The sequence below is a fragment of the Rattus norvegicus genome, chromosome 16 (genome assembly GCF_021556685.1).
Source record: "Rattus norvegicus strain SHRSP/BbbUtx chromosome 16, alternate assembly SHRSP_T2T, whole genome shotgun sequence".
In the NCBI taxonomy this organism is placed as follows: Eukaryota; Metazoa; Chordata; class Mammalia; order Rodentia; family Muridae; genus Rattus; species Rattus norvegicus.
The window spans coordinates 75016662-75043193 of NC_141549.1; the positions used below are offsets into that span (position 1 = coordinate 75016662).

General features: G+C 47.0%; 2 protein-coding genes across 5 annotated transcripts in view; both read left to right on the plus strand.

Annotated features, from left to right (window-relative positions):
* The window catches only part of Erich1 (glutamate-rich 1), a gene marked incomplete at its 5' end in the record, with an annotated part of 52793804 nt that overhangs the window by 44146102 nt on the left and 8621170 nt on the right, over positions 1 to 26532 (plus strand).
* Plekha2 (pleckstrin homology domain containing A2) overlaps positions 1 to 26532 on the plus strand; it is a 62737-nt gene that overhangs the window by 28287 nt on the left and 7918 nt on the right. For 4 of the 5 annotated variants that reach the window (XM_087589116.1, NM_001427342.2, XM_087589117.1 and 1 more), the window contains exons 3-10: positions 2654 to 2710; positions 8897 to 8945; positions 10572 to 10669; positions 13645 to 13785; positions 14304 to 14450; positions 14942 to 15010; positions 15314 to 15384; positions 19704 to 19767. In XM_087589116.1, the coding sequence (XP_087445242.1) occupies positions 2654 to 2710; positions 8897 to 8945; positions 10572 to 10669; positions 13645 to 13785; positions 14304 to 14450; positions 14942 to 15010; positions 15314 to 15384; positions 19704 to 19767 (696 nt within the window). Of the gene's footprint in view, positions 1 to 2653; positions 2711 to 8896; positions 8946 to 10571; positions 10670 to 13644; positions 13786 to 14303; positions 14451 to 14941; positions 15011 to 15313; positions 15385 to 19703; positions 19768 to 22696; positions 23733 to 26532 lie in introns of those variants that run through there. The other variant, XM_087589119.1, reaches the window with a different exon arrangement.

Here is a 26532-nt window from a genome sequence, read left to right on the forward strand (position 1 = left end):
GGCATTTCCTCAGACTTCATATTTCATATGTAAATGATTGTAATAGAGTCTTTTTTTTTTTAGTCTGTCACTGAGATTCAGCGCTCTTATTAAATGGCTGTGTTAGTCCCATTGGTTTCCTTATAAACAGGAAACTCGACAAACTGAATTTACTTCAGAGATGTGAGTTAAATTTGGGTAACAGGCTAGAATGTCCTTCCCAAATCTAAGATATTTCTTTTTCTGAATTTTCTTTTATAAAATTATTTTATGAATATGGTGTTTTGCCTGCATGCATATCTGTGTACCATGTGCACCTAGTGCCTGTGAAACCATAGGAGGCCATCAGAGCCCCTAGAACTGGAGTTAGAGACAGTGGTGGGCCACCGTGTAGGTGCTAGGAATCAAACTGGGTCCTCTGTAAGAGCAGCAAGTGCTCTTAACCCCTGGGCCATCTCTCCACCTAAGATATTTCTTCTAAAATGGTAGACCACTTCACTGCTAATACTTAGAGAAATTTACTAACTTTCCTTATCCAAGATTTTGTTCCTTCCATTGCTTAGAGATAACCCCCATGTAGTGGGGGCTTCCATTGTTCTCCTGGAGGATAATGGTGTGAGTTTTGGAGCTGCAGGCTCAGGCTGTGGGAGTGGATTCTCAATGGACTCCCAGGCAATGGGAATGGGTTCTCAATGGACTCCTGGGCTATGGGAATGGGTTCTCAATGGACTCCCTGGCTATGGGAAGAAGTTCTCAATGGACTCTCAGATTATAGGAGCGAGTTCTCAGACGGGCTCTCAGGTTATAAGGAATGAGTTTTCTGTCTATCTCTCGGGAACTTCCTTGGTGTGATTTCTAATGTTGGTTGCTACCTCAGCATATATTTTCCTTTAACAGAAATCAGGAAGCCAGGAAGTGTCTATCATGGTGGAATTTTGCTGACTCCGCATTTGGAGTTCTCTGCTGTGCTTTTTAAGAGTTGTTTCTGTGTTGTGTTCTGCAGTTCTGAGATGGAACCCACGCTGTTGAATGTGGTAGGCTAGCATTGCCCCTGCTCAGAAACCTTAGCCATTCTTGCTGCTTTTGTAGTATGTTCTCTTAGCGGTCTTATCTTTTCGTTCAGACAGTAGTTTCATTTGGCATGTATTATCGTCGTCCTGCAAAGTAAGCTCGCAGGCAGATGAAGAAAAAAAACACCTCTATCATCCTACATGTTAAGAAATGGATTTGAAATGACAGAAATAGGACAAAGACATCCAGGTCAGCTTGGCTGTGCAGAGAAGATGTCATGGGGCCACACTGTCAGAGCACCCCTGTGTGCCAGGGAAATTCCATATTGAGATCCTTCCCTGGGTTAACTTCGTGCCTTCCCTGTGCTGCGAGGGTGGGGCTGTCAGCGGAAAATTCCCGAGCTTTAAAAAAAAAAAAATTGAGAGTCTGAAATGATGTCAAATCTGTAGTTTTCTGAATGTGGATGTGATGACAAGTAGAAAATTCTACACCTAGCCTCATGTGGCAGTGTGTTACAGCCAGAACACAGAGGACCAAAAATCATTGTCTAAAATTACGGCCCTCAGGCAATCTGTATCATGGGCATATGACTGCACAAATGAAATTCCTCGGGACTTCCCATTTTTTATGTAAAATGTCTAAGTGCCTGTTGTGGTGACATATACCTGTAATCTCATCACCCAGGAGGCAGAGGGAGGTGGATCAAACCGCCCACTAGTAACTCTCACCCCCAGAAAAGGAAAAGAGGACACAAAACAAAACCCTGAAATCTCAACCATTTTGGTTTAAATAAGGGCAACTCAGATTGCCTCTGTTTTGTTTTGTTTTGTACACCAGGGGATACCAGGGGCCAGTTAAATGGTGGCATATACACAGCTAACCCCTGTCCTAGAGTAAGAAGGTGAGGGGTACTATTAGCATTTCTTCTAGGCTCCTCCCCTCTAGGCAATGGCCAGGTGTGCCTGACTCACTGTAAAAGGTGCTGCTTGTCCCCTCCTCACTCTCTTCCTCTCTTGCTCTCTTGATTTCTTACTCTCTTACCCTCCTCCCCACCTTTGTCTCTTCTTTCCCCATTCCCCTCCCCTCCTCATTCTCCATGTGTTCATGGCCTCATGGTGGGCCTCTCCTCCTCTCCTCCTCTTCCTCTTCCTCCTCCCTCCTCCTCCTCCTCTTCTTCCTCCTCCTCCTCCTCCTCCTCCTCCTCCTCCTCCTCCTCCTCTTCTTCTTCTTCTTCTTCTTCTTCTTCTTCTTCTTCTTCTTCTTCTTCTTCTTCTTCTTCTTCTTCTTCTTCTTCTTCTCTCTCTCTCTTTCTCTCTCTCTCTCCCCCTCCCCCCTCAATTCCCCTCCTCATGTCCTAAATAAACTCTATTCCACACTATACTTAGGAGGAAGGGATGGGCCCACAGAGGCACCCCCTTCCCCCACACCCTATCTCACTCTACCAAACATAACCCTGGCTCCTTTTTCTTTTTTATAAAACACAGCAGGTACTGTTAATGTTACTATTTTCCCCTAGATTTATCACTGGTGTCTTGTAGGTGAGCAAGGGGACTTGCCCAAGGCTACAGTGGCACAGATGAGACCACAACAGTGGCCCTATCTCTTATTGCTGCTTGGGGCCCTCACACAGCCCACATCTTAAGAAAATACCTTTGTCTTTCAGAACCTGGCAGTTGGGGCAGGAGCTGTTGGATCTCTGCAGCTGACTTACATCTCCAAGGTAATGTTGGTTTGGCAGGTGGGGGAATCATGTTCTTGAAGCAGGCTTAATGTTTAAGCACGAGAAATTTCTACATCCTGGGGCTCTGAGCCTTCGGGAGCCTTCACAGACATTACCATCCATGTTTCCCTTTCCCAGACATCTGCTATTTTGTGGTGATGGTTGGCAGTGGAGAGGGAGTCCCACAGCTTCTTATTCTTTGGATCTGCCAGCTAGCCATCGCTGCAGACCTGTAGGGACATTTGAGGTACTCTCTGAAGAGAAAAGGCTTACTTTGGGTCACACTGTTTGAGGTCTTAGTCATGATTTCGGGTAGCACATTATGTCAGAAGCAGTGGTGGCCAGTTTCTTACCTCATGGCTAAGAAGCAAATTATAGAGGGACTGGATACCTATAATCTCGCCTAAGGGTGTCCCTAATCATTTAAGGACTTCCTGTGGAGCTGCACCTCCTAAGAGTTCCTGCTGTTAAACACTGGCCTCTGGGAGGCACATCACATCTGAAATAAAGTACCACATAGGATGTAACTTCTTCTTTTGTAATTAGAACAAAAGGACACAGGGACAATGACCCTGATCCAGTAAAGGATTCTCTCAAAGTGTGAAGTTAATGGCCAGCATCCATCTTGGAAATGGCTCAGGCCTCCTGGAATTTTACCAATTCTCCAGACAGAATGCTTGGCCCTAAATTATGCCAGGACCATACCCAACATCTGGCTACCTTCTGGGAAGCATGGCAGGCCCCTGGCAGTCTGTACCCCCTTCCAGCATTCATGTAGGGGCAAGAGCAACTCTTGTTCTTCTCCGAGACCTGGGGCTAGGGCCAATGAACAACTGTCACAAAAAAACTGCTGAATTCAGCTGTTTTTAGCAGCCCCTCCCTGGGGCAGCCACGGCTGCTGACCCTTGATGCAGAACTGTTTAAAAAAAAAAAGCCAGGGATTTAGATCCTCTTCAGAAAGCAGGAGGGAAGCCAGGTGGCACCCAGCCAGATCCAAAGCCGAAGTCCTGACCCTCCTGCCTGTCCACACAGAGGCTGCTGCTTTCTTCCCTGGCCCCTCCCACCCGAGGGACTTTGAGGTCCTAAAGGCTAGGGGGTTGAGCTAAGGATCTCCCAAGTTCATCTGGCAACAGATTTAAGATCTGTGAGAAGCTCCCACTGAAGATGGGAGTCAAGAGATGTCCTGAGAGAAGTGGCCATCTTCGGCGGGACCGGCGGGCTTATCCCATGCCTGCCAGCGGCAGATAGATCTCAGTGCAGAGGGAGAAGATGCTGGGCAGTGGTTAAGCTGATTAGAGGGGAGGTAATGGCCTCGGGGGAAGAGCCGTGGTTAAAGTGCAGCTTTGCACAGCTGCAGGCAATTTGTGCATGCCTCTTGATAAGAAATGTGGCAGCCTCTCCAGGCCCCGGGCAGCCCAGCCCAACCCCTGCCCCCCATAGGGGGCCCTTTCTTCTCCTCCGCTGAGAGCTCATTAGGTCATTTCTCCAGAAGGAAAATTGGGAGGGAGGGGGAGCAGAAAACCCTGTCAAAGATGAAAACTGAAACCGTCTCCTGTGTGAGGGGGAGCGCTTTTTTTTTTTTTTGGCCAGTGAATATAATCTCCTGCTGAATCATGGTTTATAAATGCAGCTCAGAGAAGGCTTTCGGTATCCTCTGCCTCATTTAGAAAGGATGACCCTGACTCCCCCCCCAACCCCCCCCCCCCGCCCCTCTTCCTGAGACAGGCAAACCTCACAGGTCTTAGAAAAACCTACAACTGCCACTGGGTTAGGTCACAGGTCGCTGAGTAACTTTACTCCAGCTGACGCACTGCCAGAACAACCCAGGTCCTCATCTGTCTGTCTGTCTGACACACAGACATCAATCCACATGTCTGTCTGTCTTCTTCCTCCTCCTTCTCCTCCTCCTCCTCCTCTTCCTCCTCCTTCTTGTCATCCTTAGGTCACTCCTGGGGTCAAGTGTTTGCATAGTGTGAGACAGACTGGTTTGTTTTGTCCCTGGTCTCTGGAAGGCTAGTGTAGGGGAGATGGGGTCGGCATGTTAGGGGTGGGGTCAGGGGTAAGGGATGGAGGAGAGGTGGGGGGAGGGGCTGTCCTCCAGAGAGACAACCCAGAGGTGGAAGTATCTATCTCCAGGGCATAATGACAACAGAACCCGTCTGGAAACTGGAAAATAACGGGGACTAGTCTATGATGCCACCTTTGCATTATAGCCAACTGCTTGTGAGTTGTGGGCCAAGCGCGGAGGGGTATGGATGTTTGAGTACAGCGATTGTTAACCTGTGAGTCGTGACCCCTTGAGGTGTCAAGTGACCCTTTCACAGGAGTTACCTAAGACCAAAGGCAATCAGAGATATTTACATTACAGCTCATAACTGTAGCAAAATTACAATTAGGAAGCAGCAAAAAGTAACTTTACGGTTGGGTGGCACGACAGCATGAGGAACTGTAAAGGGCCGCGGTGTTAGGAAGGCCGAGAAGCCCTGCTCTAGAGAGTTCACTGAAGAGTACTGACGCAGTTCCAGATAAATATGCTTACGTATGTACCAACTTGAAAGGCCTCTGATAATTGTGTTGGTGGCTTCTTTGTTGTGGGACGATCTCTCCCCAGACACTGGAGCACGCTTTTGAGTTCTCCAAGGCTTTCTTCTGCTCTTGTCCTGGGTACTGGAGAGACCTCACTTCCGGCCAATGGCAGACAGGGTGTGGCTGTCTCTCACAGTGTCCCGATGCAGGGGTTGTTAACTGTGTCTGATAATTGAAAGCTCCCAAGACTGTCCCACTGCCAAGTGGCTCTTAGTGGTACTTGTGGGGGGCTCCATTGGCACTTTTTTCTTCGCACCCCTACTGGCGTGCTCACAGGACCTGCCAGTCAGCCACTGTTGAGCAGTGACTCAACTGTGGCCACCTTGTGGTGCTGAGATGTTTGTGCCTGGGTGCCCTCACTTGAGTCAGACTGGTGGATGTCCTCACCCACCTGTGGCCACACTGCTTCCTTTAGGGCCTATGCTCTTCCTGTGTTTGAAGATGGCTACTGTAGCCTGACGCTTTCACCAAGTGGAAAGTGGATGGCGGGGGTGGGGTGGGGTGGGGTTGGGGTGTGGGGGTGGGGGAGTGGGAGGGGTTGTTCAAGCCTCTGGGGGCAGGCAGTCAGGGAGAAAGAGAGGCCAAAGTCAGAGTTCTGCAACGGCCCTGCTTGTGGACATAGCCACAGGTGGACAAATTAATTTCCCATGCCCCTGTGTCTGTGAGAAGAACATTTACCTTTTCACAATAGCATTCCTAAGGGAGAAACTGATCTGTGGAGGTTCTCAACCCTGGCCCACAGCTAGTCAGGACAGAACTGGGGTTAATCTCATTAGTTTGGCAATGAATTACTTTGCCCAGCAACACTTCCACGCTAAGCCATGAGGCCGGGGCACACTATAAATGCCCATGCATACGGACCTCCCGACTAAAGTGCGTTCCCGGACGCGAACAAGCAGAGAAGCCACGTGTTGCCTTTGGAAGCTCTGGTTCTCACACTAACTGCACAGATAGCATTTTCCCAGGCTGACTAATCAGCACAGTGAGCATGATCATTTGTAATCCACGTAGGGTCAAAGGGTCAGCCAGTGGGACTCTGCCCAGCCCGTGATAAATATGAGTCTGTCCAAGAGAGGGTGATGCTCCCAGGCAAGGTAGAGAGGATCTCTGGGACCAAGCTTTTCAACGCCATCGAGATTGCCAGCTGGATGAAAAAGAAGCTGGGAGGTGGGTGGGTTCCCAGGCCCAGAATACAGCAACTCTGTGACACTCAGGGTTAATACAGGAACCCAGCCCCGCCTCACCCAGCCCCGCCCTGCTCTGCCAGCTCCGCCCCCCGCCCAGCTCCGCCCCCGGCCAGCTCCGCCCCGCTCTGCCCAGTGGAGCACAGCACAGGCAGAGGACTGGAGGCTGCCTGGGAACACAAACGCTGAGGGTCACAGCCACGAAATGAGTAGCTGCAGATCAGCAAGTGGCTTGGACTGTACCCCAGGAAAACAGGGCCAGGACTGGCAGCCTCCTAAATGCTACTGTGGAGCGTGTAGGCATGACTACAGCTGGTTGTCTGTCTGAGCTCCTCTTGGTGGGTTTCAGAACTTTCTTAGGCCACCTGGCCTCCACCTCGATTCAGGGTTTCCTCATCAATACAGTGGAACGAATGCGCGCGCACACACACATCTATGTAGTCTCTCCCTCCCTTGGTGATAGTCTGGGCAGCCTTGGGATTCTGCTAGTAGGAAGGGTCATCAGTAGATGCAGTCCTTCATTCTTGCACCTGCAGAAACAGGGGTCATGTGACATCTTGGGTTTTAAATACTTGTCACTGAGGATGATGTAATGTTATACAGACATTTAATTATTAACATTGAAAATGCCATGCATGTTTTTTTTTAATGTTTGAAGATAGGTAAATTTTAGGTCATATTTTAAAGTTATCATCATTGTCGTCGCCATCATCATCATCATCATCACCACTACCACCACCATTATATGTGGGTGTGTGATTTGTTTTAAGATGGGGTTCACCCATGTAACCAAAGCTAGCCTGAAACTTGCTTTGGAGGATGACTTGAAAACCAAGATCCTTTGTCTCAGCCTCCCAAGTGCTGGGATTGCAAATGTATGCTGCGTTGCCTGACTAATCGTCTCTCCTTCATGTCTTGCACTGATATATTTGATGCTTCTGTTAAGTCCATAGGAGCATGGCTGTGATTCTTTTCCTGACAGAACATGTAATGGAGGTCACACACCTATGATCTGAGACTGGTTCCAAAACAAACCTCTACTATTTGATGTTTTATAGGGGGTCCCCTCAGTTCCTGTTGAGTATTCGGGGCAATGTTATTTTGCCTAAGGAATCAAGGCGGGTCTCTAGGAAGACTTGACCCTAAGGTCAACTTTAGGTTCAAGAGCAAGAGCCTAGAAACCAGTTAGGTTAGCCAATCAGTGTTAGATCTTAGCAACTGTGAGCCTCAAAGTGACATCGCTTTCACCTCAAGACTTTAATCCCTGTTTCTAATTCCAAGCCCCAGAGTCCAGAGAGGAGACTAAGAAGTCTCGGGAAACATAGAAGGGGACTGAGAGACAGGGCAGGATGGCGACTGTATGTGGATGGTTTCTGTGGTAGGTGCTGTATCTCTAGGCATCACTAGTTGAGTGAAATGGATGGGGTGCTCCAGTATGGCTGAAGCAGCGTCCACTTGGTGGATAATCACCAGGTCTTCGTAGGCAGTGATGGATCGTGAGCCTGAGTGACGTGGGCTCCTATGCAGATACTCAGCAATACCCATAGAAGGAGCAGGACTGTAAAACCTAGGGAGAGTACACCAGTGTCCCTGTCTTCACAGGCCCTGCTCTTGAGTATATCCAGGTGAGCTCACCCATCTGTCGGCTGCTCTCTGGGCTGCTACAGAGTTGCCTTTGCTCATGGCCAGCATAGATAACTAGGCCTTTGGACAGCATATCTAAATGCAGGAGTGCCTGCCGTTCCCCTCTGCTTTGATCAGAGTCTGTATGCCCTAAGTACCTTATGTTGGGAGACAGTTCTGGGAAAAGGGGGTTAGCTCTTGAGAGCATAGTAGAAACCTGCTAGAATGAATGGGACTCTGCTAGATCTTGTGGCTCAGAGAAAATCTTGTCTGGACCTCAGTGGCTTTTAGAGTGTTCTTGCAGAGACAAAAGTTAATACAGGCATCAGGGTACCAGTTACGTGGATGGTAGAAATTCTGCCATGGATGTTTATAGTGAGCATCTAAGACAGTGTTTCTCAACCTGAGGGCTGCGACCCCCTCTGGGAGTCAGATGTCCCTTTCACGGGGGTCACTTATCACCATCAAGCATATCAGATACTTATATTATGATTCATTACAGTAGCAAAATTACAGTTATGAAGTAGCAATGAAATGAACTTGTTGTCACCACAACAGGAAGAGCTGCACATTAAAAAGGGTTGCTGCGTCAGGAAGGGCGAGAAGCCCTGCTCTCAGGAATAGAACTGGTCATGCCCATTTTTTAAGGGATGGAGGCAAGACTCTCAATTCTTGGTCTTCAACTATACATGTATTTGATATGCTCTTTTTATGTATGAAATATTTTCAAGGCAAACATTTCCCCCACGGATGGCAACACATTGACCTCCCTTTTTGTTTTTATTTCATATAGGTGAGCATAGCTACCCCAAAGCAGAAGCCTAAAACTCCATTCTGCTTCGGTAAGTACTGGGCCACAGTGGGTTTTCTCCACAGACTTGTGTTAACTTCTTTTTGGTGGAAGACAACCTTGTGATCGCATGGGAATTGTATCCTATATGTCTGCATATCTTAGAGGACAGTGCGGTCTGGGTACCGAGTAGTACCCCAGCAAAGATTTTTAATACCTTGCGATGAGGCACACAGGGGACAGCAGTATTTTAGCCAGGCTGGCCTCTGTTGACTGTCTGTTTCCTGACTTTCTTTCTCGTCCTCCTTCCCCTTCTTTTTTTTTTTTTTTTAAAGATTTATTTATTTTATGTATGTGAGTACACTGTCGCCTTCTTCAGACACACCAGATGAGGTCATCGGATATCATTGCAGATGGTTGTGAGCCACCATGTGGTTGCTGGGATTTGAACTCAGGACCTAGGGAAGAGCAGTCAGTGCTCCTAACCACTGAGCCATCTCTCCAGCCCCCCTTCTTTTTCTCCCCAATCTCCCATGCCAAAGCTGGCCTGGCATTTTGCCTCTGTTGCACCCAGACTCCAATGTGCTGAGATTATGAGCTGAGCTGTGTTGCTCTTTAAGGTGGATAGGAAGCATCTCAGAGAAGTTTCTGGGAGCCTTCCCTTTAGAATCGAGCAGTGATGTACTCAGGACACGATAAGGTCTGAGAAATTGGGGAAAGGCAGGGAAGAATTAAAATGAAGGAAGGCATATTGAGAGTCTCAAGATTGCCAAATGAGTTGCAGTAGGGAGATGAGGGTGGTGAAGGTGCAGAGCCACTCCATCAAGGCCTGTCTGTGGTTAGTCAGTGAAACCGCTCAGTCACTGAGACTACCCTCACTCTAAGCAAATTCTGTGTCCAGGGAGGCTCTGAACAGGAGATTCAGGGAGGCAAAGTCACTTCCTGCTTTGTCACTGCACGTTCTCAGCACATAAGCTGGCTGCTGGCACATAGTGGGTCCTCAATAAATATTCGTTATGGGAATGAAAACAGCGAGTTCTTTTTCTGCTCTGCAACGGCTTCTTGACTTCAGACTTAGGCCAGAGGGACGAAGTAACTCCCTTTTCCCAACTTCAGGTTGGCACTCTTTTTTTTTTCCTGTTTTCTTCCAAATATCATTGCTTAAGTTTAGAAATGACTCTTCAAATTTTGTGGTCAGCTTATCTAAAGTTCTATTAGTGATAATAATATCCATTCATCCATCCATCAATCAATCAATCAATCAATCAATCAATCAATCAATCGAGGTAAGCTGTTGACTAAGGAAATGCCCAGAGGAAAGAGCAGGTTGAAATGAGGTCAAGGTCTCAAGCAAGTGTTGTTCCATTTCCCATCTCCCCAGACAAGATCATACCGGTAGAAGCAAGCCCCAGGGTCCCAACTAAATGCACCAGCAAGCCTGTGCTTCCAGTGTCTTACTGGTGGCCACCGTTAATGCCAGTGTCATTCTGGTCACCCAGTGAGTTGCTGGGTTCTGCTGCTTCTGACTATGCAAGTGACTTAACCCCATGGACTGGTTCTTGATCTTCTGAATGGCCTTCATGGATCTTGTCACCTCAGACACCGTAACTTTCTGGGCTCTTGTGGTCTCCCAATTCTGACCCAGTACCTTCTTTTTCCTTCCCTGTTGCTTTGATAGTTATCAATGCTCTGTCTCAGAGATATTTTCTTCAAGCCAATGACCAGAAAGATCTGAAGGACTGGGTAGAAGCCTTGAACCAAGCCAGCAAGATCACTGTAAGTATACCTTGTGTCCTTTCTGGTAGGGAAAGTGGGGTGTCCAGGCTCTTGACCTCAGTAGGGAAGGGGCAGAGCTCAGAAGGCAGCAGGGATTCACCTCAGGGCCTGTGAAGATCTGGTTCTCTCTAACCTCTGCTTGGCTATTGGCTAACAACTACAAGTGAACTTGAGAGTTTGAGTTTGAATCGAGTTCAAGAGGAAGTTTATGGGGTGTCTCTTTTTGTGCTTCCTAGGAGGGCTTCTGTCAGCCATGATCTGGGTAATTGTGGGATGCTGATTCATGGCTGTAGTGTTGGAAAAGGGATTACTGACAAGAGGAAGAAGGATGGGGAAAGCCAACGAGGAGGAACTCAGGTCTATTTCTTTCCAGTTTGGGGGATATTCTTAGTTGGGCCTGGAAATGTCTTCTGTTTAAGAGCTTTGTGAACTTTGAAACTTGTTCATGGATGTGTTAAGTACTCTCTTTTTCCAGGACTTGGCTAATGAAGATTCTATTTCCTATTCCATAGAAATATTTTTAAAACAAAGAAAGAAAGGAAGGAAAAAAAAATGTGTTAGCTTCCCAGCACTGTGATAACCTGCTTGAAACAATCAAGTTATAAGAAGGAAAGGTTAATTACCGATCGTGGTTTTTGTTTGTGTAGCTCATGGGCTTTATCCCTGTTGTTTTGGAGCTGTGGTGAGGCCGAATATTAAGGTGGAGCATGTGGTGTGGGAAACTTGTTCATCTCCTAGTGGTTGGGAAGCAGAGAACAGAACAAGAAAGCACTGGGGTCCCAATATCCCCACAAAAGGCATATGCCCAGGGACCCAACTTTCCCACTCTGCGCCATCTCTGCAAAGTTCCCCTGCCTCCCAATAGCGCTGCGTGCTGGGGACCAAGCATCTAACACGGCGAATGTTTAGTAACGGTAGCGAAACTGCTTTGGGGGGAAAGGGCAAGACGAAATTCAGCAAGACAGAGTCTGGTCTATCACAGTTGCTGAAAACAGAAATTCTGTGTTGTACAAATCAGAAGTGCTGGTCTTGCCATGACTTTGAATTAAAATGCCCATCTCCAGGACAAATTGTTCTTCCAGAAACCATAGGGTTCCAACGACTAGTAGTAGCATCTGTGTTGTTGGAGCCAAGCAGGGTAAATGGTAGCTATTTAAGTTGAGTGACAACTGTTTACTGTTCTGGTAACCCTGCATATCGAGAGGGTAAGGCAAGGCTGGTGGATGACAGGTCTCCCTGTGTGCTGTCTCTGGGCTGTGGGTATGGCCTGCTACCTCAGATACCCACAGAGAATTAACAAGGGTGACTTGCAGAGGTAGTGGTAGTTATTATCTTAGGAGTAAAGGACACACCATAAATGATCTGTGTGTACCTTATATGTAAATTGAGAAAATCCGTGCTCCCGAGCTAAGAGGACACAGCGGGGAGCTGAACACTCTCCTTGGCACTGGCTGGGCCATGTTATGGACTGCTACACGTCAGGCCACTGAAGGAGAGGAGAAGGGTGAATTGCTGGGCTGATTTGAAAAGGTGGTGGCAGGATATAGGTGTGTGTGAGCATGTCATGTGTGCGCATGTCTGTGTACACACACGTGCACACATGCACATATACACATGTATATATTCTACCATGCCCTGTTCATTTTTTCTGGCTCCTTGTTTTGCTGAGAATTTTTTGTTCAGTCTAAATACTAGGATATATGTGACTGTCAATAGGATAGGGCTCATGTCTATTTTTCGCTTTCTAACCAGGGTTAGCTCATCCTATAGGCATGCAGTAAGTTTATTCTGTGTGTATGTTTATGTATTTGTATGTGTGTGTTGTGCTTGTGTGCGTATGTATATGTGTGATATACATATGTGTGTATGTGTTTGTGTGTATATATGTGTGTATAGGGTGTGTGCATGTGTATCTATGTGTGTATGTGTATATGTGTGTATATCTACATGTATGTATATGATGCATATATATGCTTATGTGTTATGTGTATCTTTGTGTGTATGTGTGGATATATGTGTACATGTATATATATATCTATATGCATGTATATGTATGTGTATGTGTATATAGGTGCCTGTGTGTATATGTGTATATGCATATATGTGTATATGCATATATGTGTATGTGTATATATGTCTGTGTCTGTGTATGTCTGTATATATGCCTGTGTTTGTGAATGTATGTATATAGTATATTTATCTATATATATATGCGTGTATATATATATGTATGTGTTTGATGTGTCATGTATATGTGTGTGTGTATATGTATGTGTACATATAAGTATATGCCCTTGTGTGTTATTGTATTATGTGTATATGTGTATAATTTACAGGAAGTATCTTTCTGTGTGTGTGTATGTGTATGTGTATGTGTATGTGTGTGTGTATGTGTGTATGTGTGTGTATGTATGTGTGTATGTGTGTGTATGTGTGTGTATGTGTGTGTGTATGTGTGTGTGTATGTGTGTGTGTATGTGTGTGTATGTGTGTGTATGTGTGTGTATGTGTGTGTATGTATGTGTGTGTATGTGTGTGTATGTGTGTATGTATGTGTGTGTGTATGTGTGTATGTGTGTATGTGTGTGTATGTATATGTATGTGTGTGTATGTGTATGTATGTGTGTGTATGTATGTGTGTATGTGTGTATGTGTGTGTGTATGTGTGTGTATGTGTGTGTATGTGTGTATGTATGTGTGTGTATGTGTGTGTATGTGTGTATGTATGTGTGTGTGTATGTGTGTGTGTATGTGTGTGTGTATGCGTGTGTGTGTATGTGTGTGTGTGCGTGTGTGTGTCTGTGTGAGAGAGTTCCTCATATTTGGGTTTGGATATTCATGAAAGAGCTGGGGAGAAGAGTGTTCTCACCATAGTTTAGTAAATTAGCTTTCCATTTCTCCCCACATCCTGTTTGTGGTTCCGAGCTCTTCCTAAGCTTTCTATTTTTTGCTGACCATATCACCGTTCTTCCTAGGTACCCAAGGCTGGGACGGTACCCGTGGCCACAGAAGTTCTCAAAAACCTGACAGCTCCTCCCACCCTAGAGAAGAAACCGCAGGTGGCCTACAAGACTGAGATCATCGGGGGAGTGGTGGTGCAGACACCCATCAGCCAGGTGCCATTGCCTAGGGGTGCCGTGCAGGGACAGTGAAGACATGTCCATTGTGCCCAAGGACCAGCCCAAAGCATTAGAATGGGGGAGCTAGTGAAGAAGATGACCCGGGCGATTCAGTGCAGGGTGGATGTGGTCGGTGCCAAGGTAGAGGTTGGGGCCATGACATCTTGAGGATGTGCGGCCTCTGTGCTTTTGCTTAAGACCCAGGCAGTGAGCACTCATAAAATGTAAAGGCAGTGGGGCTGAGGGAGGCAGTGGGGTAAAAGTCTGCAGCCCTGTCTGTGTGCTTGTGCCTTCTACGGTTCTGTGTTGCCTCCTTCCTCTTCCTCCTCTTCTTCTTAGCCATTGTTGTTCTTCGGGAAAACACTCAGTAGAGCACAGACTAGTTGGAGTCAAAGTCGGTTCTTAGTTCTTTGACATTGTACCGAAAAAGCCAGAGGTGTGGCGGGGAGGTTGGGAGGGGCTGGTCTGCGCAGGGGAGTGGCCGGGGTGTTAACAGTGCCTCTGTTTCCTCGTAGAATGGTGGGGATGGGCCGGAAGGGAGCGAGCCAGGGACTCACGCCTTCCTGCGAAGGTCTCAGAGCTACGTCCCCACGTCAGGCTGCCGTCCCCCCAGCGGGCCTTCTCTTATTAAGAGTGGCTACTGTGTGAAGCAAGGGAACGTGGTGAGTGCCAGCATGGGGGCCACGCTGGGGTTCTGATGCCCCTGGGACCCAGAGAGCACGGATGGAGCAGAGGACGGTGAGAGGAGGAGCTGTACCCCTCTGTGCTAACTGCCACTCGGAACTGGCCATTAGTCCCCCAGAAGGCTTGCCTGTAGCCCCATCTTATGAAGGCATTTTCTCAATTGAGGTTCCCTCCTCTCAGACTGTGTCAAGTTGATTTAAAACTAGCTGGCACAGTAGAAGCTTCCGGTGGCAGCAGAGAAGGACCTTCAGGTGCTCTTCAGGCATTAGGTGCTTGGTCCCTGGGAAGATGGGAGCTCAGATGGAGGCCTAGGCCTTTCACTGACTTCATACTCCAATTGTTCCTGTTCTTTGTCCCTGCTGAAGATGGCAGCCTGGCTTCCATGGTGTCTGGGCATTTTCTGTGACAGTGCCAGTCCCGGCTCTGGAGACCTGTCCTTGATGGTTTGACTCCTTGTTTTTCCTTTCAGCGGAAGAGTTGGAAACGGCGCTTCTTTGCCCTCGATGACTTTACCATCTGCTACTTCAAGTGCGAGCAGGTAGGTAGAGGGTTCGGGTCCCTCCTGAGAGGTCTGAGAAACAGAGAGTGAGCATGAGTGGAAGCCAGGCCCATGTAGACTTCCAAGCCACTTCTTGTCTTATCTCTGTCCAACCTGCGTCTCTTTATAATGTGATTATAAAAGGGCCCGGATGGCTGCCAGCGTCTGTGCGGTGAGCCGCTTTGGGGCTCTTCCCCGGATTCGGTTTTAGCCAATACTCTGAGAGAGGGGTGTTGGTGAACTGGCGTGGGTCACTGGGCCGTGTGCACAGCTCACCTGCCCATCTTCCGTCTTTCCCATCAGGATAGAGAGCCTCTGCGCACCATACCACTCAAGGATGTTCTCAAGACTCACGAGTGTCTGGTCAAGTCCGGGTAATTGCCTCTTCTTCTTCATTTTGAGGAGAGCCTCTGTTCATCTTGGAATCTTCATTGGCTACACTTTTGGGAGCTCTGTTGAAGAGCCTTCCCTAGAGAGTAGTGGCTTTCAACCTGAGGGTCACAGTCCCTTTGGGGGTATCAAATTACCGTTTCACAGGGGTTGCCTAAGACCTTCAGAAACAGAGATATTTACATTATGATTCATGACAGTACCAAAATGACAGTTACAAAGTAGCAGTGAGAATAATTTTATGGTTGCAGTCACCACACCATGTATTAAAGAGCCATAGCATTAGGAAGGTATAGAACCACCGACTTAGTGCCTCGTAGCTGATCCAGGGTTAAGATCGCACTGGACAAAGTGCCCTCTTCCCATTTCCCCATTCTTGCTCCCATGATGCCTATGTGCTAACTTCTGGTGACAGCAGAGAGTGGCACTTAGGTATCTCTCAAGGGTAGAGTCAGGTGTCAGGCCCTGGGTGTCAGGATGATGGGGATCAGAGAGAGACCAGGGCCTTCCCCTGGCTTCACACTTGCCCTTGTCTGAATTTCTCAGGCCTTTCCTCCTTTGTTCTTGATGTCCCCATTAACACAGGGGTGACTCATAGCATCCCCTGTTGCTACCACTTGACAGGCAGAACAAGTATTTTTATTTCGTTCCTCTTTCCACTAGGAGAGGCACCTTCTGAGAGCACTGTGTAGGATCCAGGACTTGACAGGAGACCGCCCCATCCCCATTCCTAAATTCAGAAATGAGTCTCAGTAGACCCCAAGCATATCTTTTTGGCCATGAGTTTGTAGTCCGTCCAGATTGTATGTTTGTATCTCTCCTTTCTGTAGGTCAGAAGGGGATCTATCAACAGTAGGCATCCTGCTCTCCTGTGAAAGCATAGCACAGCCCTTCATAAGCACACATGCTGTGTGACCCAGTGAATCGGGGTAGAAATGCTGTTCTGAGCTTCAGATAGCAGTTGGGGGGCGGTGGGCGCAGAGGACTGGAGAGGGCCCTAGGGATAATTTGCATTTTGTGAAAGTAGCTGTAGACATTGCCCCAAGTGTGGCTCTAGGGGGCAGAACTCAGCATGACTGGATCATGAGAGATGCCCAATTGCCCCCTGACCCTGGAGGGCCCGTGTAGAGAAGAAGCTACTCGAATGGACATGCTAGGGCAGCTTGGAGAGGTGGGGTAGTGGTTAGCCTGAGACTCTTGAAAACTCCCCCTACCTCTAACTCTACCCGAGTCACACTGGACTTGAGTGGAGAGGTGAAGTGCATGGGGAAGGCTGTGGCTTTGCGGCCTCAGCTCTGTTAGGCGGTGTCACCTCTCTGGGACCTTCGGGGGAATTCAGGACAGCTGTCAGCAATGATGGCTGTTGAACTGGATGCCGTTGAAAACAGCATGCAGCTGGGGCAGTGGATGGAAGGTGGGGAGGGCTCCCTCCTTGGTTGATTTCACCTCCTCAGTGGACTCTGGGACTTCTTGCATTTGCATGAATAATCTAGAAGGTTAGAACATTTAGCACTATGGTAGTTAGGTTTCCTTTTGCTGCTTCAAGACGCAATGGCCAAAGTGGAGCTTGGAAGGAAAGGACTTACTTGGCTTACACTTGCTTCCAAGTCATTGTTTATTATTGAAGGACGTCAGGACAGAAACCCAAACAGGCAGGGGCTGACGCAGAGGCCATGGAGGGGTGCTACTTACTGCCTTGTTCATCATGGCTTGCTCAGCCTGCTTTCTTACGGAACCCAGGACCACCTGCCCAGGAGTGGCACCACCCACGATGGGCTCCATAAATCACCCATTGAGAAAATGCCTTGCAGACTTGCCTCCAGCCTAATCTTAGGGAGGCATCTTCTGAATTGAGGTTCCCACCTCTCAGATGGCTTTAGCTTGTGTCAAGTTAACATAAAACTATTCAGCACAATCCCAGAACAGAGCTGTCCCTACTCAGAAGCTGAGCAAGCAGGAGTAATAGTTGGTAGGATGTATTTGGAGGGATCTGTGTGGTTCAAGCTGCTCTTGATGGCTTTATGGGTCAGCTCAGTAAGCATCTTTTTTGTCTTCATTTCACACTCAAGGACTGACATTTATTGTCCACGTTCCAAAGACCTTTTCTCATCATGGTGTTCAGGCCAGGTCTGTGTACACTACCTTGCCTTAAGACATGTCCCTCCTCTGCCCAGAGGGTATGGCACTCTGTGTTTTCATTCTCTAAGACACTTCTGCCTAGGAACAGCCCTTCCTTGGCACAAGGGCTCTCCGTTGGCATGGAATGCCGCCTTACCTGCATCTGGTCTTGCTTCCTCAGGTGCTTCTCTTGGTAGTAATTGGGTCTTTACTCCTTACATAGTCCCCACAATGACTGGATGCACACGGCTGGCCCTGATCATAGTAGACAACTTCGGCCCATTTGGTATTGTGTCAACACCACCTGCCCCTTGCCCTCAGCCTTGCAGGAGCCAGGACTTCTCTTCTAAAAGCCACACCCAGACTGAAGCTTGTTTTTCTTCTTTCTTTCTTTCTTTTTTTTTTTTTTTAAAGATTTATTTATTTATTATATATAAGTACACTGTAGCTGTCTTCAGATACACCAGAAGAGGGCATCAGAACTCTTTACAGATGGTTGTGAGCCACCATGTGGTTGCTGGGAATTGAACTCGTGACCTCTGGAAGAGCAGTTGGGTGCTCTTAACCACTGAGCCATCTCTCCAGCCCGTTTTTCTTCTTTCTTTTGTTCTCTTTTCTTCTTATTCGTTTCCTTTCCTCTTTGAGACTATAATTTGATTAAATTTCTCCCTTTCCCTTTCTCCCTCCAAACCCTCCCATATCTCCCTCCCTAATCTCCATCAAATTCCTGGCCTACCTGCCTGCCTGCCTGCCTGCCTGCCTGTCTGTCTGTCCATGAAGCTTGTTATTTTTGTTTGTTTGTTTGCTGTTGGGCACACCATCACTAAGCTACACCCTAGCCCCAGAAGCAGATCTTTTTTTTCCCCAATGAAGAAAACCAATTTTAAATTTATTTTACACAAACATACAGAGGAATAGGTGTTATCGTACCAGACCCTTGTCCCTGACTCTTTGTTCATAGTCATCCCTACCTGCCCCCCCGCCCCCCCACACCCATTACAACTTCTTTTTTTCCCCTTCATGGTTCTCTCTCAACACTTTTGTGGTCAGTTATTTCCTTATTGATTTATCATCCATACGTGTGGGTGCATGCGCACGTGTGTGGGTCTGGAGGTCTGAAGACAACTTGTGGTAGTTGGTTCTTTCCCTCTGCCATGTCAGACCAGGTAGCAGTTAGCCAGGCCCTTTACCTGCTGAGCCATCTTGCCAGGTGTCAGAGCCCCTGAAATTGGAGTTACTGGTTGTGAGTCTCCTGATATGGGTGCTGGGAATTGAACTCGGGTCCTTTAGGAGAGCAGGAAGAAGTATTCTTAAACCCTAAGCCAATGCCTTCATTTTTCTTTACAACTAAGCAAATTCTATTGTATGTCATTCATCTGCTGGTGGACCTCAAGACTGATACTGTTTTTTTGCTATCGTGAGTAGTGCAGAGATTGCCTAGGGGTGCAAGCATCTGTCTGGTAGGATGTAGCATCCTTTGGGCGTATGTCAGGAGTAGTATAGATGGCTCATATGGTGGATTTATTTTTAGTTTCTTGAGGAACCTTTGGATTGATTTCCATAGTGGCTGCACTAACTTACACTCCTCCCCTTAGTGAGCAAGGGTTCCTCTTTCCCCACATCTTCCTCAGCATTTGTTATCTTTTTGCTGTGGGTCATTCTGACTGATGTGAGGTGAAATCTCAAAATAAGTCGTATTTGCATTTCTCTGAAGGCTAAGGTTGGGGAACAGCTTCTTGGGAAGCAAATCTTAAAGTTGGCTATTCTCAGTTTCAGATTCCATTCTTAGCTCCTTGTCCCCTGGGCCTGCACAGTGAGGGAGACAGCAGGAACTCAGTGCTGTGGGTGGAGCCACTGCTGGGGGAGGGGCAAGGTGGAGGGCGGGGCAGGGGCGGGGCAAGGTCGAGGGCGGGGTGGGGGCGGGTTGCAGGTAGGTGGTGCTTTAGAAATGGTGTCAGTTTCCTTAAAAGAGGCACGTTTGGACTCAATGGGTTTTTACCTCCAGTATCTTGGACAGACATAGCATTTACAGTCTCTGAGCCTGGGGCTTCCTTATTCACAGGAAGGAGAAAGTCTTGAGTTGCTTTAGTAGGTGATCGTGAAAGCTGTAGGAAATGACGTGAAAAGAAAAGTGCTCACAATGCCTGGCGTAATGGTCTAATGCTGTCTCTCTTTCCTTGCCTAGTGATCTCTTAATGAGGGACAACCTGTTTGAAATCATAACCACTTCTAGGACGTTCTACGTACAGGTAAATGTCCGCCCCAAGACCAGCGTTCCATCTCTGTGAGTGTGAGTGGATGCCTCTTCTTCCTCCAGCGCCCTCGTCTTCTCTTTTGCTTGTTAGTGTCTTCAGTGGTCAGTTTAGTACCTTAGTCTGTCAGTGGCTCCTCTCATTTTAAGGAGGACGTTAGTTAGCCAGACGCTCCCCTACTCTGGAATACTACGAGCGGGTTCATCCGCTGTGCCGGAGCATGCGTGTCTCTGTAAGTAGCAGCTGCACTGGGTTGCAGAGCTCTAACTAAGCACAGAAAAGGAGAACTGGTGGGTGGTTTCACTTCTGCTCTGGAGGGGTATTTATAAGTCTGTCTATGTATGGACATTACTGTGTACAGATCCGACAGAAGCACAGAGGGCCCTGTGCTGGCACAGGTGCATAGGCAGCCGCACAGAGAAAGCCATTGTTTGGCCTCTGACGGTTCACTTACCAGGAGCTCCCCTCATCCCCGAGATCTGGAACTCTCCCAATCTCTATGAAGTCACAGCGGCTAAGCAAGGCAGATTTCCAAGCAGGGCAAAGGCATCCAGGGCCAAGTCCTTAGCCTGGGCTGCCTAAGCAGCCCACAGAGTAAGTACACTGACCTACAGAGAGAGGCCGATGTGGGATTCTGAGCCTTAGAATATGCAGTTTTTCCAAGTAGGGTTTTAGAAACATCCCTCTCCCTTTCTTCTCTTTCCCCCACTGAATCCCTCCCACAAAAGGATGAGGCCTATCTCCCATCTTTTTGAGTAATAGGTCTGTGTCTTCATTGTTTTCTACTTTAGGCCAGCAGCCATGCTGGTGGCCTTGGGTATCTTTAGGCCATTCTCACTGGGACAAGCACATTGTCCAGGAAGAGATGTCAGAGAGGAGACTGGATCATGGAGCGGGTCACCTCGTTCTTAAATCTAATTTTCTCCATTTAGAAGCAAGGTCTAGCCTGTGCTTCAATGAAAGTTTCTAGTTCTTGTGGTTAATATTTATAGGCTATGGTCAAGGGTCTAGGCATGGTCTGAGGTTGGGGTCATGGAGTAAGACAGAACTGATCTTGAAGCTAAGTAATCAGGCAGCTGAAATCACATACATGACCAAAGGATTCATGGGAAGAGGGGGGCCAGGCAATGGAACAGCTCTGTGACAAGGGCCTAGGAAAGGAAATAGCTGCAAGGGAGTCTGAGGAAAGGAAATAGCTGCAAGGGAGTCTGAGGAGCTATGGACTCACTGCCCTGCCTGCTCCCTTAGCAAGCTTGATCTGGTCCTTAGATTCACAGGTAAGATGAGGGCAATGAGACTCAGCTCCTGGACTTGGAAAACTTATTTAATATTCAGAATCTCCGTATGTGTAAAATGGAGATGAAAAACTCAATCCAAACCCTTCTAATGACCCTGAAGTCTGCTTGGTCCCAGGTATCACGAAGGATTAGAAAAGGACAATGCAGGACTAAAAAGGCCAGTGTGAAGGCCATGGCAGATAGTCCTTCAGAAGGACTTAGGGGGGATGATCTTAGATGGATGAGGGTGAGTGATGAACTCGAGAGATATGGAAGGGGTCTACTCTCTAGGACTCGAGAGTTGGTTGTGTGAAGGGGAAGGGACAGACACATAAATCCCAGAGTTTGGGCTTGCTTGAGTTTTGTACTGGTTGATGACAGCCAGTAGTCATTTCCCTGGGAGTATAGAGGGCAAGCAGGCTTAGCACTGGGGTGGCTTACTCTTCTGTTACTGTGATAAAAACAGCATGACCAAAAGCAACAAGGAAGAAAGGGTTTCATTTAGCGTAAGGTTCCACTGGGACTGAGTCCATCAGACCAGGAAATATATGCCATGGCAGCAGGAGCAGGAAGCAGAAAGAGGAGAGGAAAAGCCTGCCCCTAGTGATGTATTTCCTCCAGCAAGGCTCTGCCTCCTGAAAGTTCTTTAAACTTTACAAACAGCGAGTGTCACCAATGGGGGGACCAGATAACATGGGGGACCAAATGTTCAAACACACTAGCCTACAGGGGACGTTTCTCATTCAAACAACGACACAGGGGTAAGCACTGAGTTTACTGTGCTTGTAGCGCATCCAGGGATACACTTGGTGATGATCATTGCCTAGACGATGCTTGGCATGTTGGTGCTTGTGTGGAAGATACTCTGAATGCTGCACAGAGGGTAGTAACTGGGGAGACAAGAGGCTCAACCAAAACTGTTCAGAAGACCTTGTATCATCTAAGAGGGACAGCCCTTCCCAGGGCCCTTCCCAGTTCTCTACTCCTTCCCTTCTGTGCTAAAATTTCTAAGGAGGAAGAACACCAGCATCATCCTGAATACACGCATGGGGGAAGGTCAAATCCAGGTGTAACACATGGGACAAAGAGAGTGCTGTGTTGGAGAGGAGTGGATGAAAAAAACAGGGAACATATTTGTTGATTCATTTAGAAGTCACAACCATAAATCTGTCTTAGTTGGGGTTTTACTGCTGTGAATAGACACCATGACCAAGGCAACTCTCATAAGGATAACATTTAATCAGGGCTGGCTCACAGGTTCAGAGGTTCAGTCCATTATCATCAAGGTGGGAGCATGGCAGCATCCAGGCAGGCATGGTGCAGGAGGAGCTGAGAGGTCTACATCTTCATCTGAAGGCTGCTGGTGGAAGACTTGCTTCCAGGCAGCTAGGATGAGGGCCTTAAGCCCACACCCACAGGGACGCACCTACTCTAACCAGGTCACTCCCACTCCAACAGGGCCACACCTTCTAATAGTGCCACTCCCTGGGCCAAGCATCAAACCGTCACGAAACCCATGACACATTAACAAATTATCTTGTGAAATTATGATCCTTCTAAAAATATTAAGAGTAGTATTGCTTTCTATTTCTGTGTACCTCTTTAATGGCTGGTCATAAAAGACAACAGAAATCTCATTCTTGTTTCAGCCTGGAGTCCGTGTCCATGTGTTATGTTGAGGAGTTTGAAAATCTGGTCTTACTAAATATATATTTCAGATCTTCTTCCTTTCTTTTCTTCCTTCCTTCCTTTCTTCCTCCCTTCTTCCCTTCCTTTTCTTTTCTTTCTTTTCTTCTCTCTCCCTTCCCTTCTTTCCTTTCTTCTTTCTTTCTTTCTTACAAGAACTTGAAAAACAGTGATTTTTTTTTTATGGTTTAGAACTTTCTTTCAATGTAACCATATGCATAGAAAGCATACCCCCATTGGTTAATAGAATGCAGTCATGCTCAACTTACCCTATGCAGTCTTGACCAGAAACTTGGTACATGGTTTACAATTAAAAAAAAAAAAATAACAAAAACCAAACTGCAATCTACTTCATCTCTATCTGTTACAAATGTATAAAAAAATAATCCTCCATCAAATGTTGCTGAAGTCAGCAGAACCTTGAGAAATATACCTTTGGCTTGCCTCGGAAAGGTAACACATATTGCACTGTAAAGGTTTATAAAATTGTTATAATGTCACAATGCCAGTTCTAAGAGTTCAGTAACTAACGGGAGCCGACGGGACATGCACAGAACTGTAGAAGCTCTCGCACGTAGCCAGCAGTACACAGACTGTGAATCTACACAGGCAGATCGTTCTGCACTAAGACATCAGCTCACCTCATGTTCTCAGTCAACCAGGAAACCTTAGCTAGACCTTGATTTTTACAAAGAAAACGGAGTCTCTTCATCGTTTCAGTTTACAAGTAACGGGATGCTAACAGGCAGGCCGTTCCTTCCATTGTCCACATTCGGAGGGAAACCGATGATGAGGTGAGCTTGGGCTTTCCTCTGCATTATTTTACATTTGAAGGTGCTCACGACTTTAAAAGTGAGTCTAAAAGAGTAAAATGACCCTTCTTGGAAGGCTAGAGAAGGACAACCTGTCTAAGTTGTAAGATGTCTCATCAAAGCAATGTCATCTTTTACGAATTATGCCTCAACTTAAAAAAAAAAAAAAAAAAGGAGGGGCTGGGGATTTAGCTCAGTGGTAGAGCGCTTGCCTAGCAAGCGCAAGGCCCTGGGTTCGGTCCCCAGCTCCGGAAAAAAAGAAAAATAAAAAAAAAGCCGCCCCCAAATAAAAGCAGGTCTGAAAAAGAAAATATAACTTAAAACATCTTGAAAAGACAAGGAGAATACAGGTTCAAAAGTAACTAAGATACATTGCTCTAAGGCTACCTAGGATTAGGCTCTAAAGAACCCTACCATTTCATGTTTACCACGAGTTACTAAATAACACTTTACAAGTGAGGTGTTCATTTTTGTGTTCCTTTAGTAAGAGAAAAACCTACCTTCAGACTAGGAGGGTAGTGATGGGAGAGAGAGTGGTTTCTTACTATGAGGTAGACTGTGGAATCTGGAGCTTTCTCCATACATGTGCATACGCACGGCTAGGGCCCACTGATCACCATTGATGTGCATCCTTCTGACCCATAGTTTGCACTCACGCTTTGGAAAGCACCGCTCTCGCCGAGCCATGCTGATCCTTGAGATGTTGACACGTGTTATTATGTAATATTTTTAAAGTCACGCTCACTCGCGTCACTAGCAGGGCCTTTGAGTATGGAAGGATGTGACCTCATGCAACGAGGGGGAGGAGTTTTGTGAAATCCTTCCGTTTTGCTTCAGGAGCTCAAGGTTGGTCGTTGGCCAAAAAAAGAGATGATGCCATTCCCTTGGCATCACTGGCTCATTTTTTGATACAAAGTCTGCAAAAAAAAAAAAAAATACCCGCCTCTAAATAAAACCGGAATCGTGGTTTCTGTGTCAGTCGCTTGTGTTAAATAAAAATAACCGTGCTTCCTGGGTGAGCTCTGTTTGCTCCCACAGTGTGTCCTGTCGGGCCAGAGGTTTGTGTCCACTGAACTCAAGCGACTTTCTGACCTGCTCCCTCAGTCAAGCATAGTAAGTCTACAAGAACCTTCTGTCCATGCCCAGGATCTAGGAGAGTGAGACCAGCAGGCAAGACAAGGCAGAGAAAAGACTCTGATGACTCAGATGTTAGATGTTTGCGTTGTAGGCTCCACCTGCACTCCCACCTCTCATGCTATAGCACTCTTTGTGATTCAGGGAAAGAGGCTTAAACATCTAGTGAGCATTAGCTAACTGGCTCCCGTGCCTGGTCTGTAGTCTGTCCGTGAGGAGACATTCAGGATCATAAACCCAGTGAGTCGTGGAGCCAGTTGAGAGGCACTTGGTACTCAAGCAAGACCTGCTTGTGTTCAGAATGACCAGATCCTAAACTGTAGGTCCTCGACCTTGCTAATCCTGTGACTCTTTGATACAGTTCCTCATGCTGTGGTGGTCCATGTTGTTACTACTTCATAAGTGTAATTCTGCTACTGTACTGAACCATAATGTAAATATCTGATAGGCAGGATATCTGATACGTGACAGCCAAAGGGCTCACGACCCACAGGTTGAGAACCTCTACATAGAGGATGCAGTGTAGTGGACAGAAGGTAGTGAATATAACCACCGCCAGAAAAATCTGCCTTTGTCCAGCTTATGGAGACTGGGTATGTTGGATGGTGGGTCAGTGTCCAGATCCAGGCAGTATTCAGGCATCAAGATGGGTGAGGTGGTGACGAAGCAGCCTTGTCAGTAAGTAGATATTTCTAAGTTCCGAGCAAGTGTTCAAGATGAGATTTCAAAGCTGGGCCGCAGCTGAAGTGGTTTAGCACTTACCTTGACTATGGAAAGTTCTGGTTTCAACAGCCAGCATACATATGGCCTCCAAGCATAACTCGACCTCCAGTCCTTGGAATACAGAACACGGGTCTCTCTCATAAGGTGAACTAAGACTCTAAGGTGAAGGGTACCACCAAAACGGGTTGGTCATGATCAAATGACTCTTTTGTGGAGTCTCCATTGGACGCATCAGATATTTGCGTCGTGATTCATACCAATGGCAAAATTACAGTTATGAAGTAGCAATGAATAATTTTATGGCTGGGGAACTGTTTTAAAGGGTTGCAGCATTAGGAAGGTTGAGAACCAAGGATCTAGAGCTATGTAACACATAATTTATATAATCACCAGTCTAAAGATGAGATTGGTTCATTGGGAAAGGAAGAAGTTGGGGATCAAAGGAAGAAGTGACTGCTGGAGATTTAGGGATAACGGCAGTAACCAGAGGTAGAACTTGGATGTCTTTTATTGGTCTCTGCCATAACTCACTGCATGTGTGTGGTACTGGACTCATAACCGACCCTCGGAAGCTCACTGGACTGCAGTAAAGTCACAGGTTGAATGAATTTATTTCAAATGTTTGTCCCTCTCTCCTTATGAACTGCCATCGAAGCCAGAATGCACACAAGACCAGGGCAGGGAAAGAGGAAGGGACATGTGGCACTTTCCACTCTATCTGCTCTGTGCTGGGCACATTTTGGTTTCTTAGAAAGTCACCAGGGCGGGGTCGGGGATCTAGCTCAGTGGTAGAGCGCTTGCCTAGCAAGCGCGAGGCCCTGGGTTCGGTCCCCAGCTCCAAAAAAAAAAAAAAAAAAAAAAAAAAAAAAGAAAAGAAAAGAAAAGAAAGAAAGTCACCAGGGCTGGGTAGACCCCAGCTCTGAAATAATGCTTCTTTCTAGTATGGAATCATCTACAGTATTTTTCTATTTGAATACTATTTTTTTTTTTTGGTTCTTTTTTCCGGAGCTGGGGACCGAACCCAGGGCCTTGCGCTTCCTAGGCAAGCGCTCTACCACTGAGCTAGATCCCCAACCCCTTGAATACTATTTTTAAGATGACTGTGTGTATGTATTGTATGTGTTCATGTA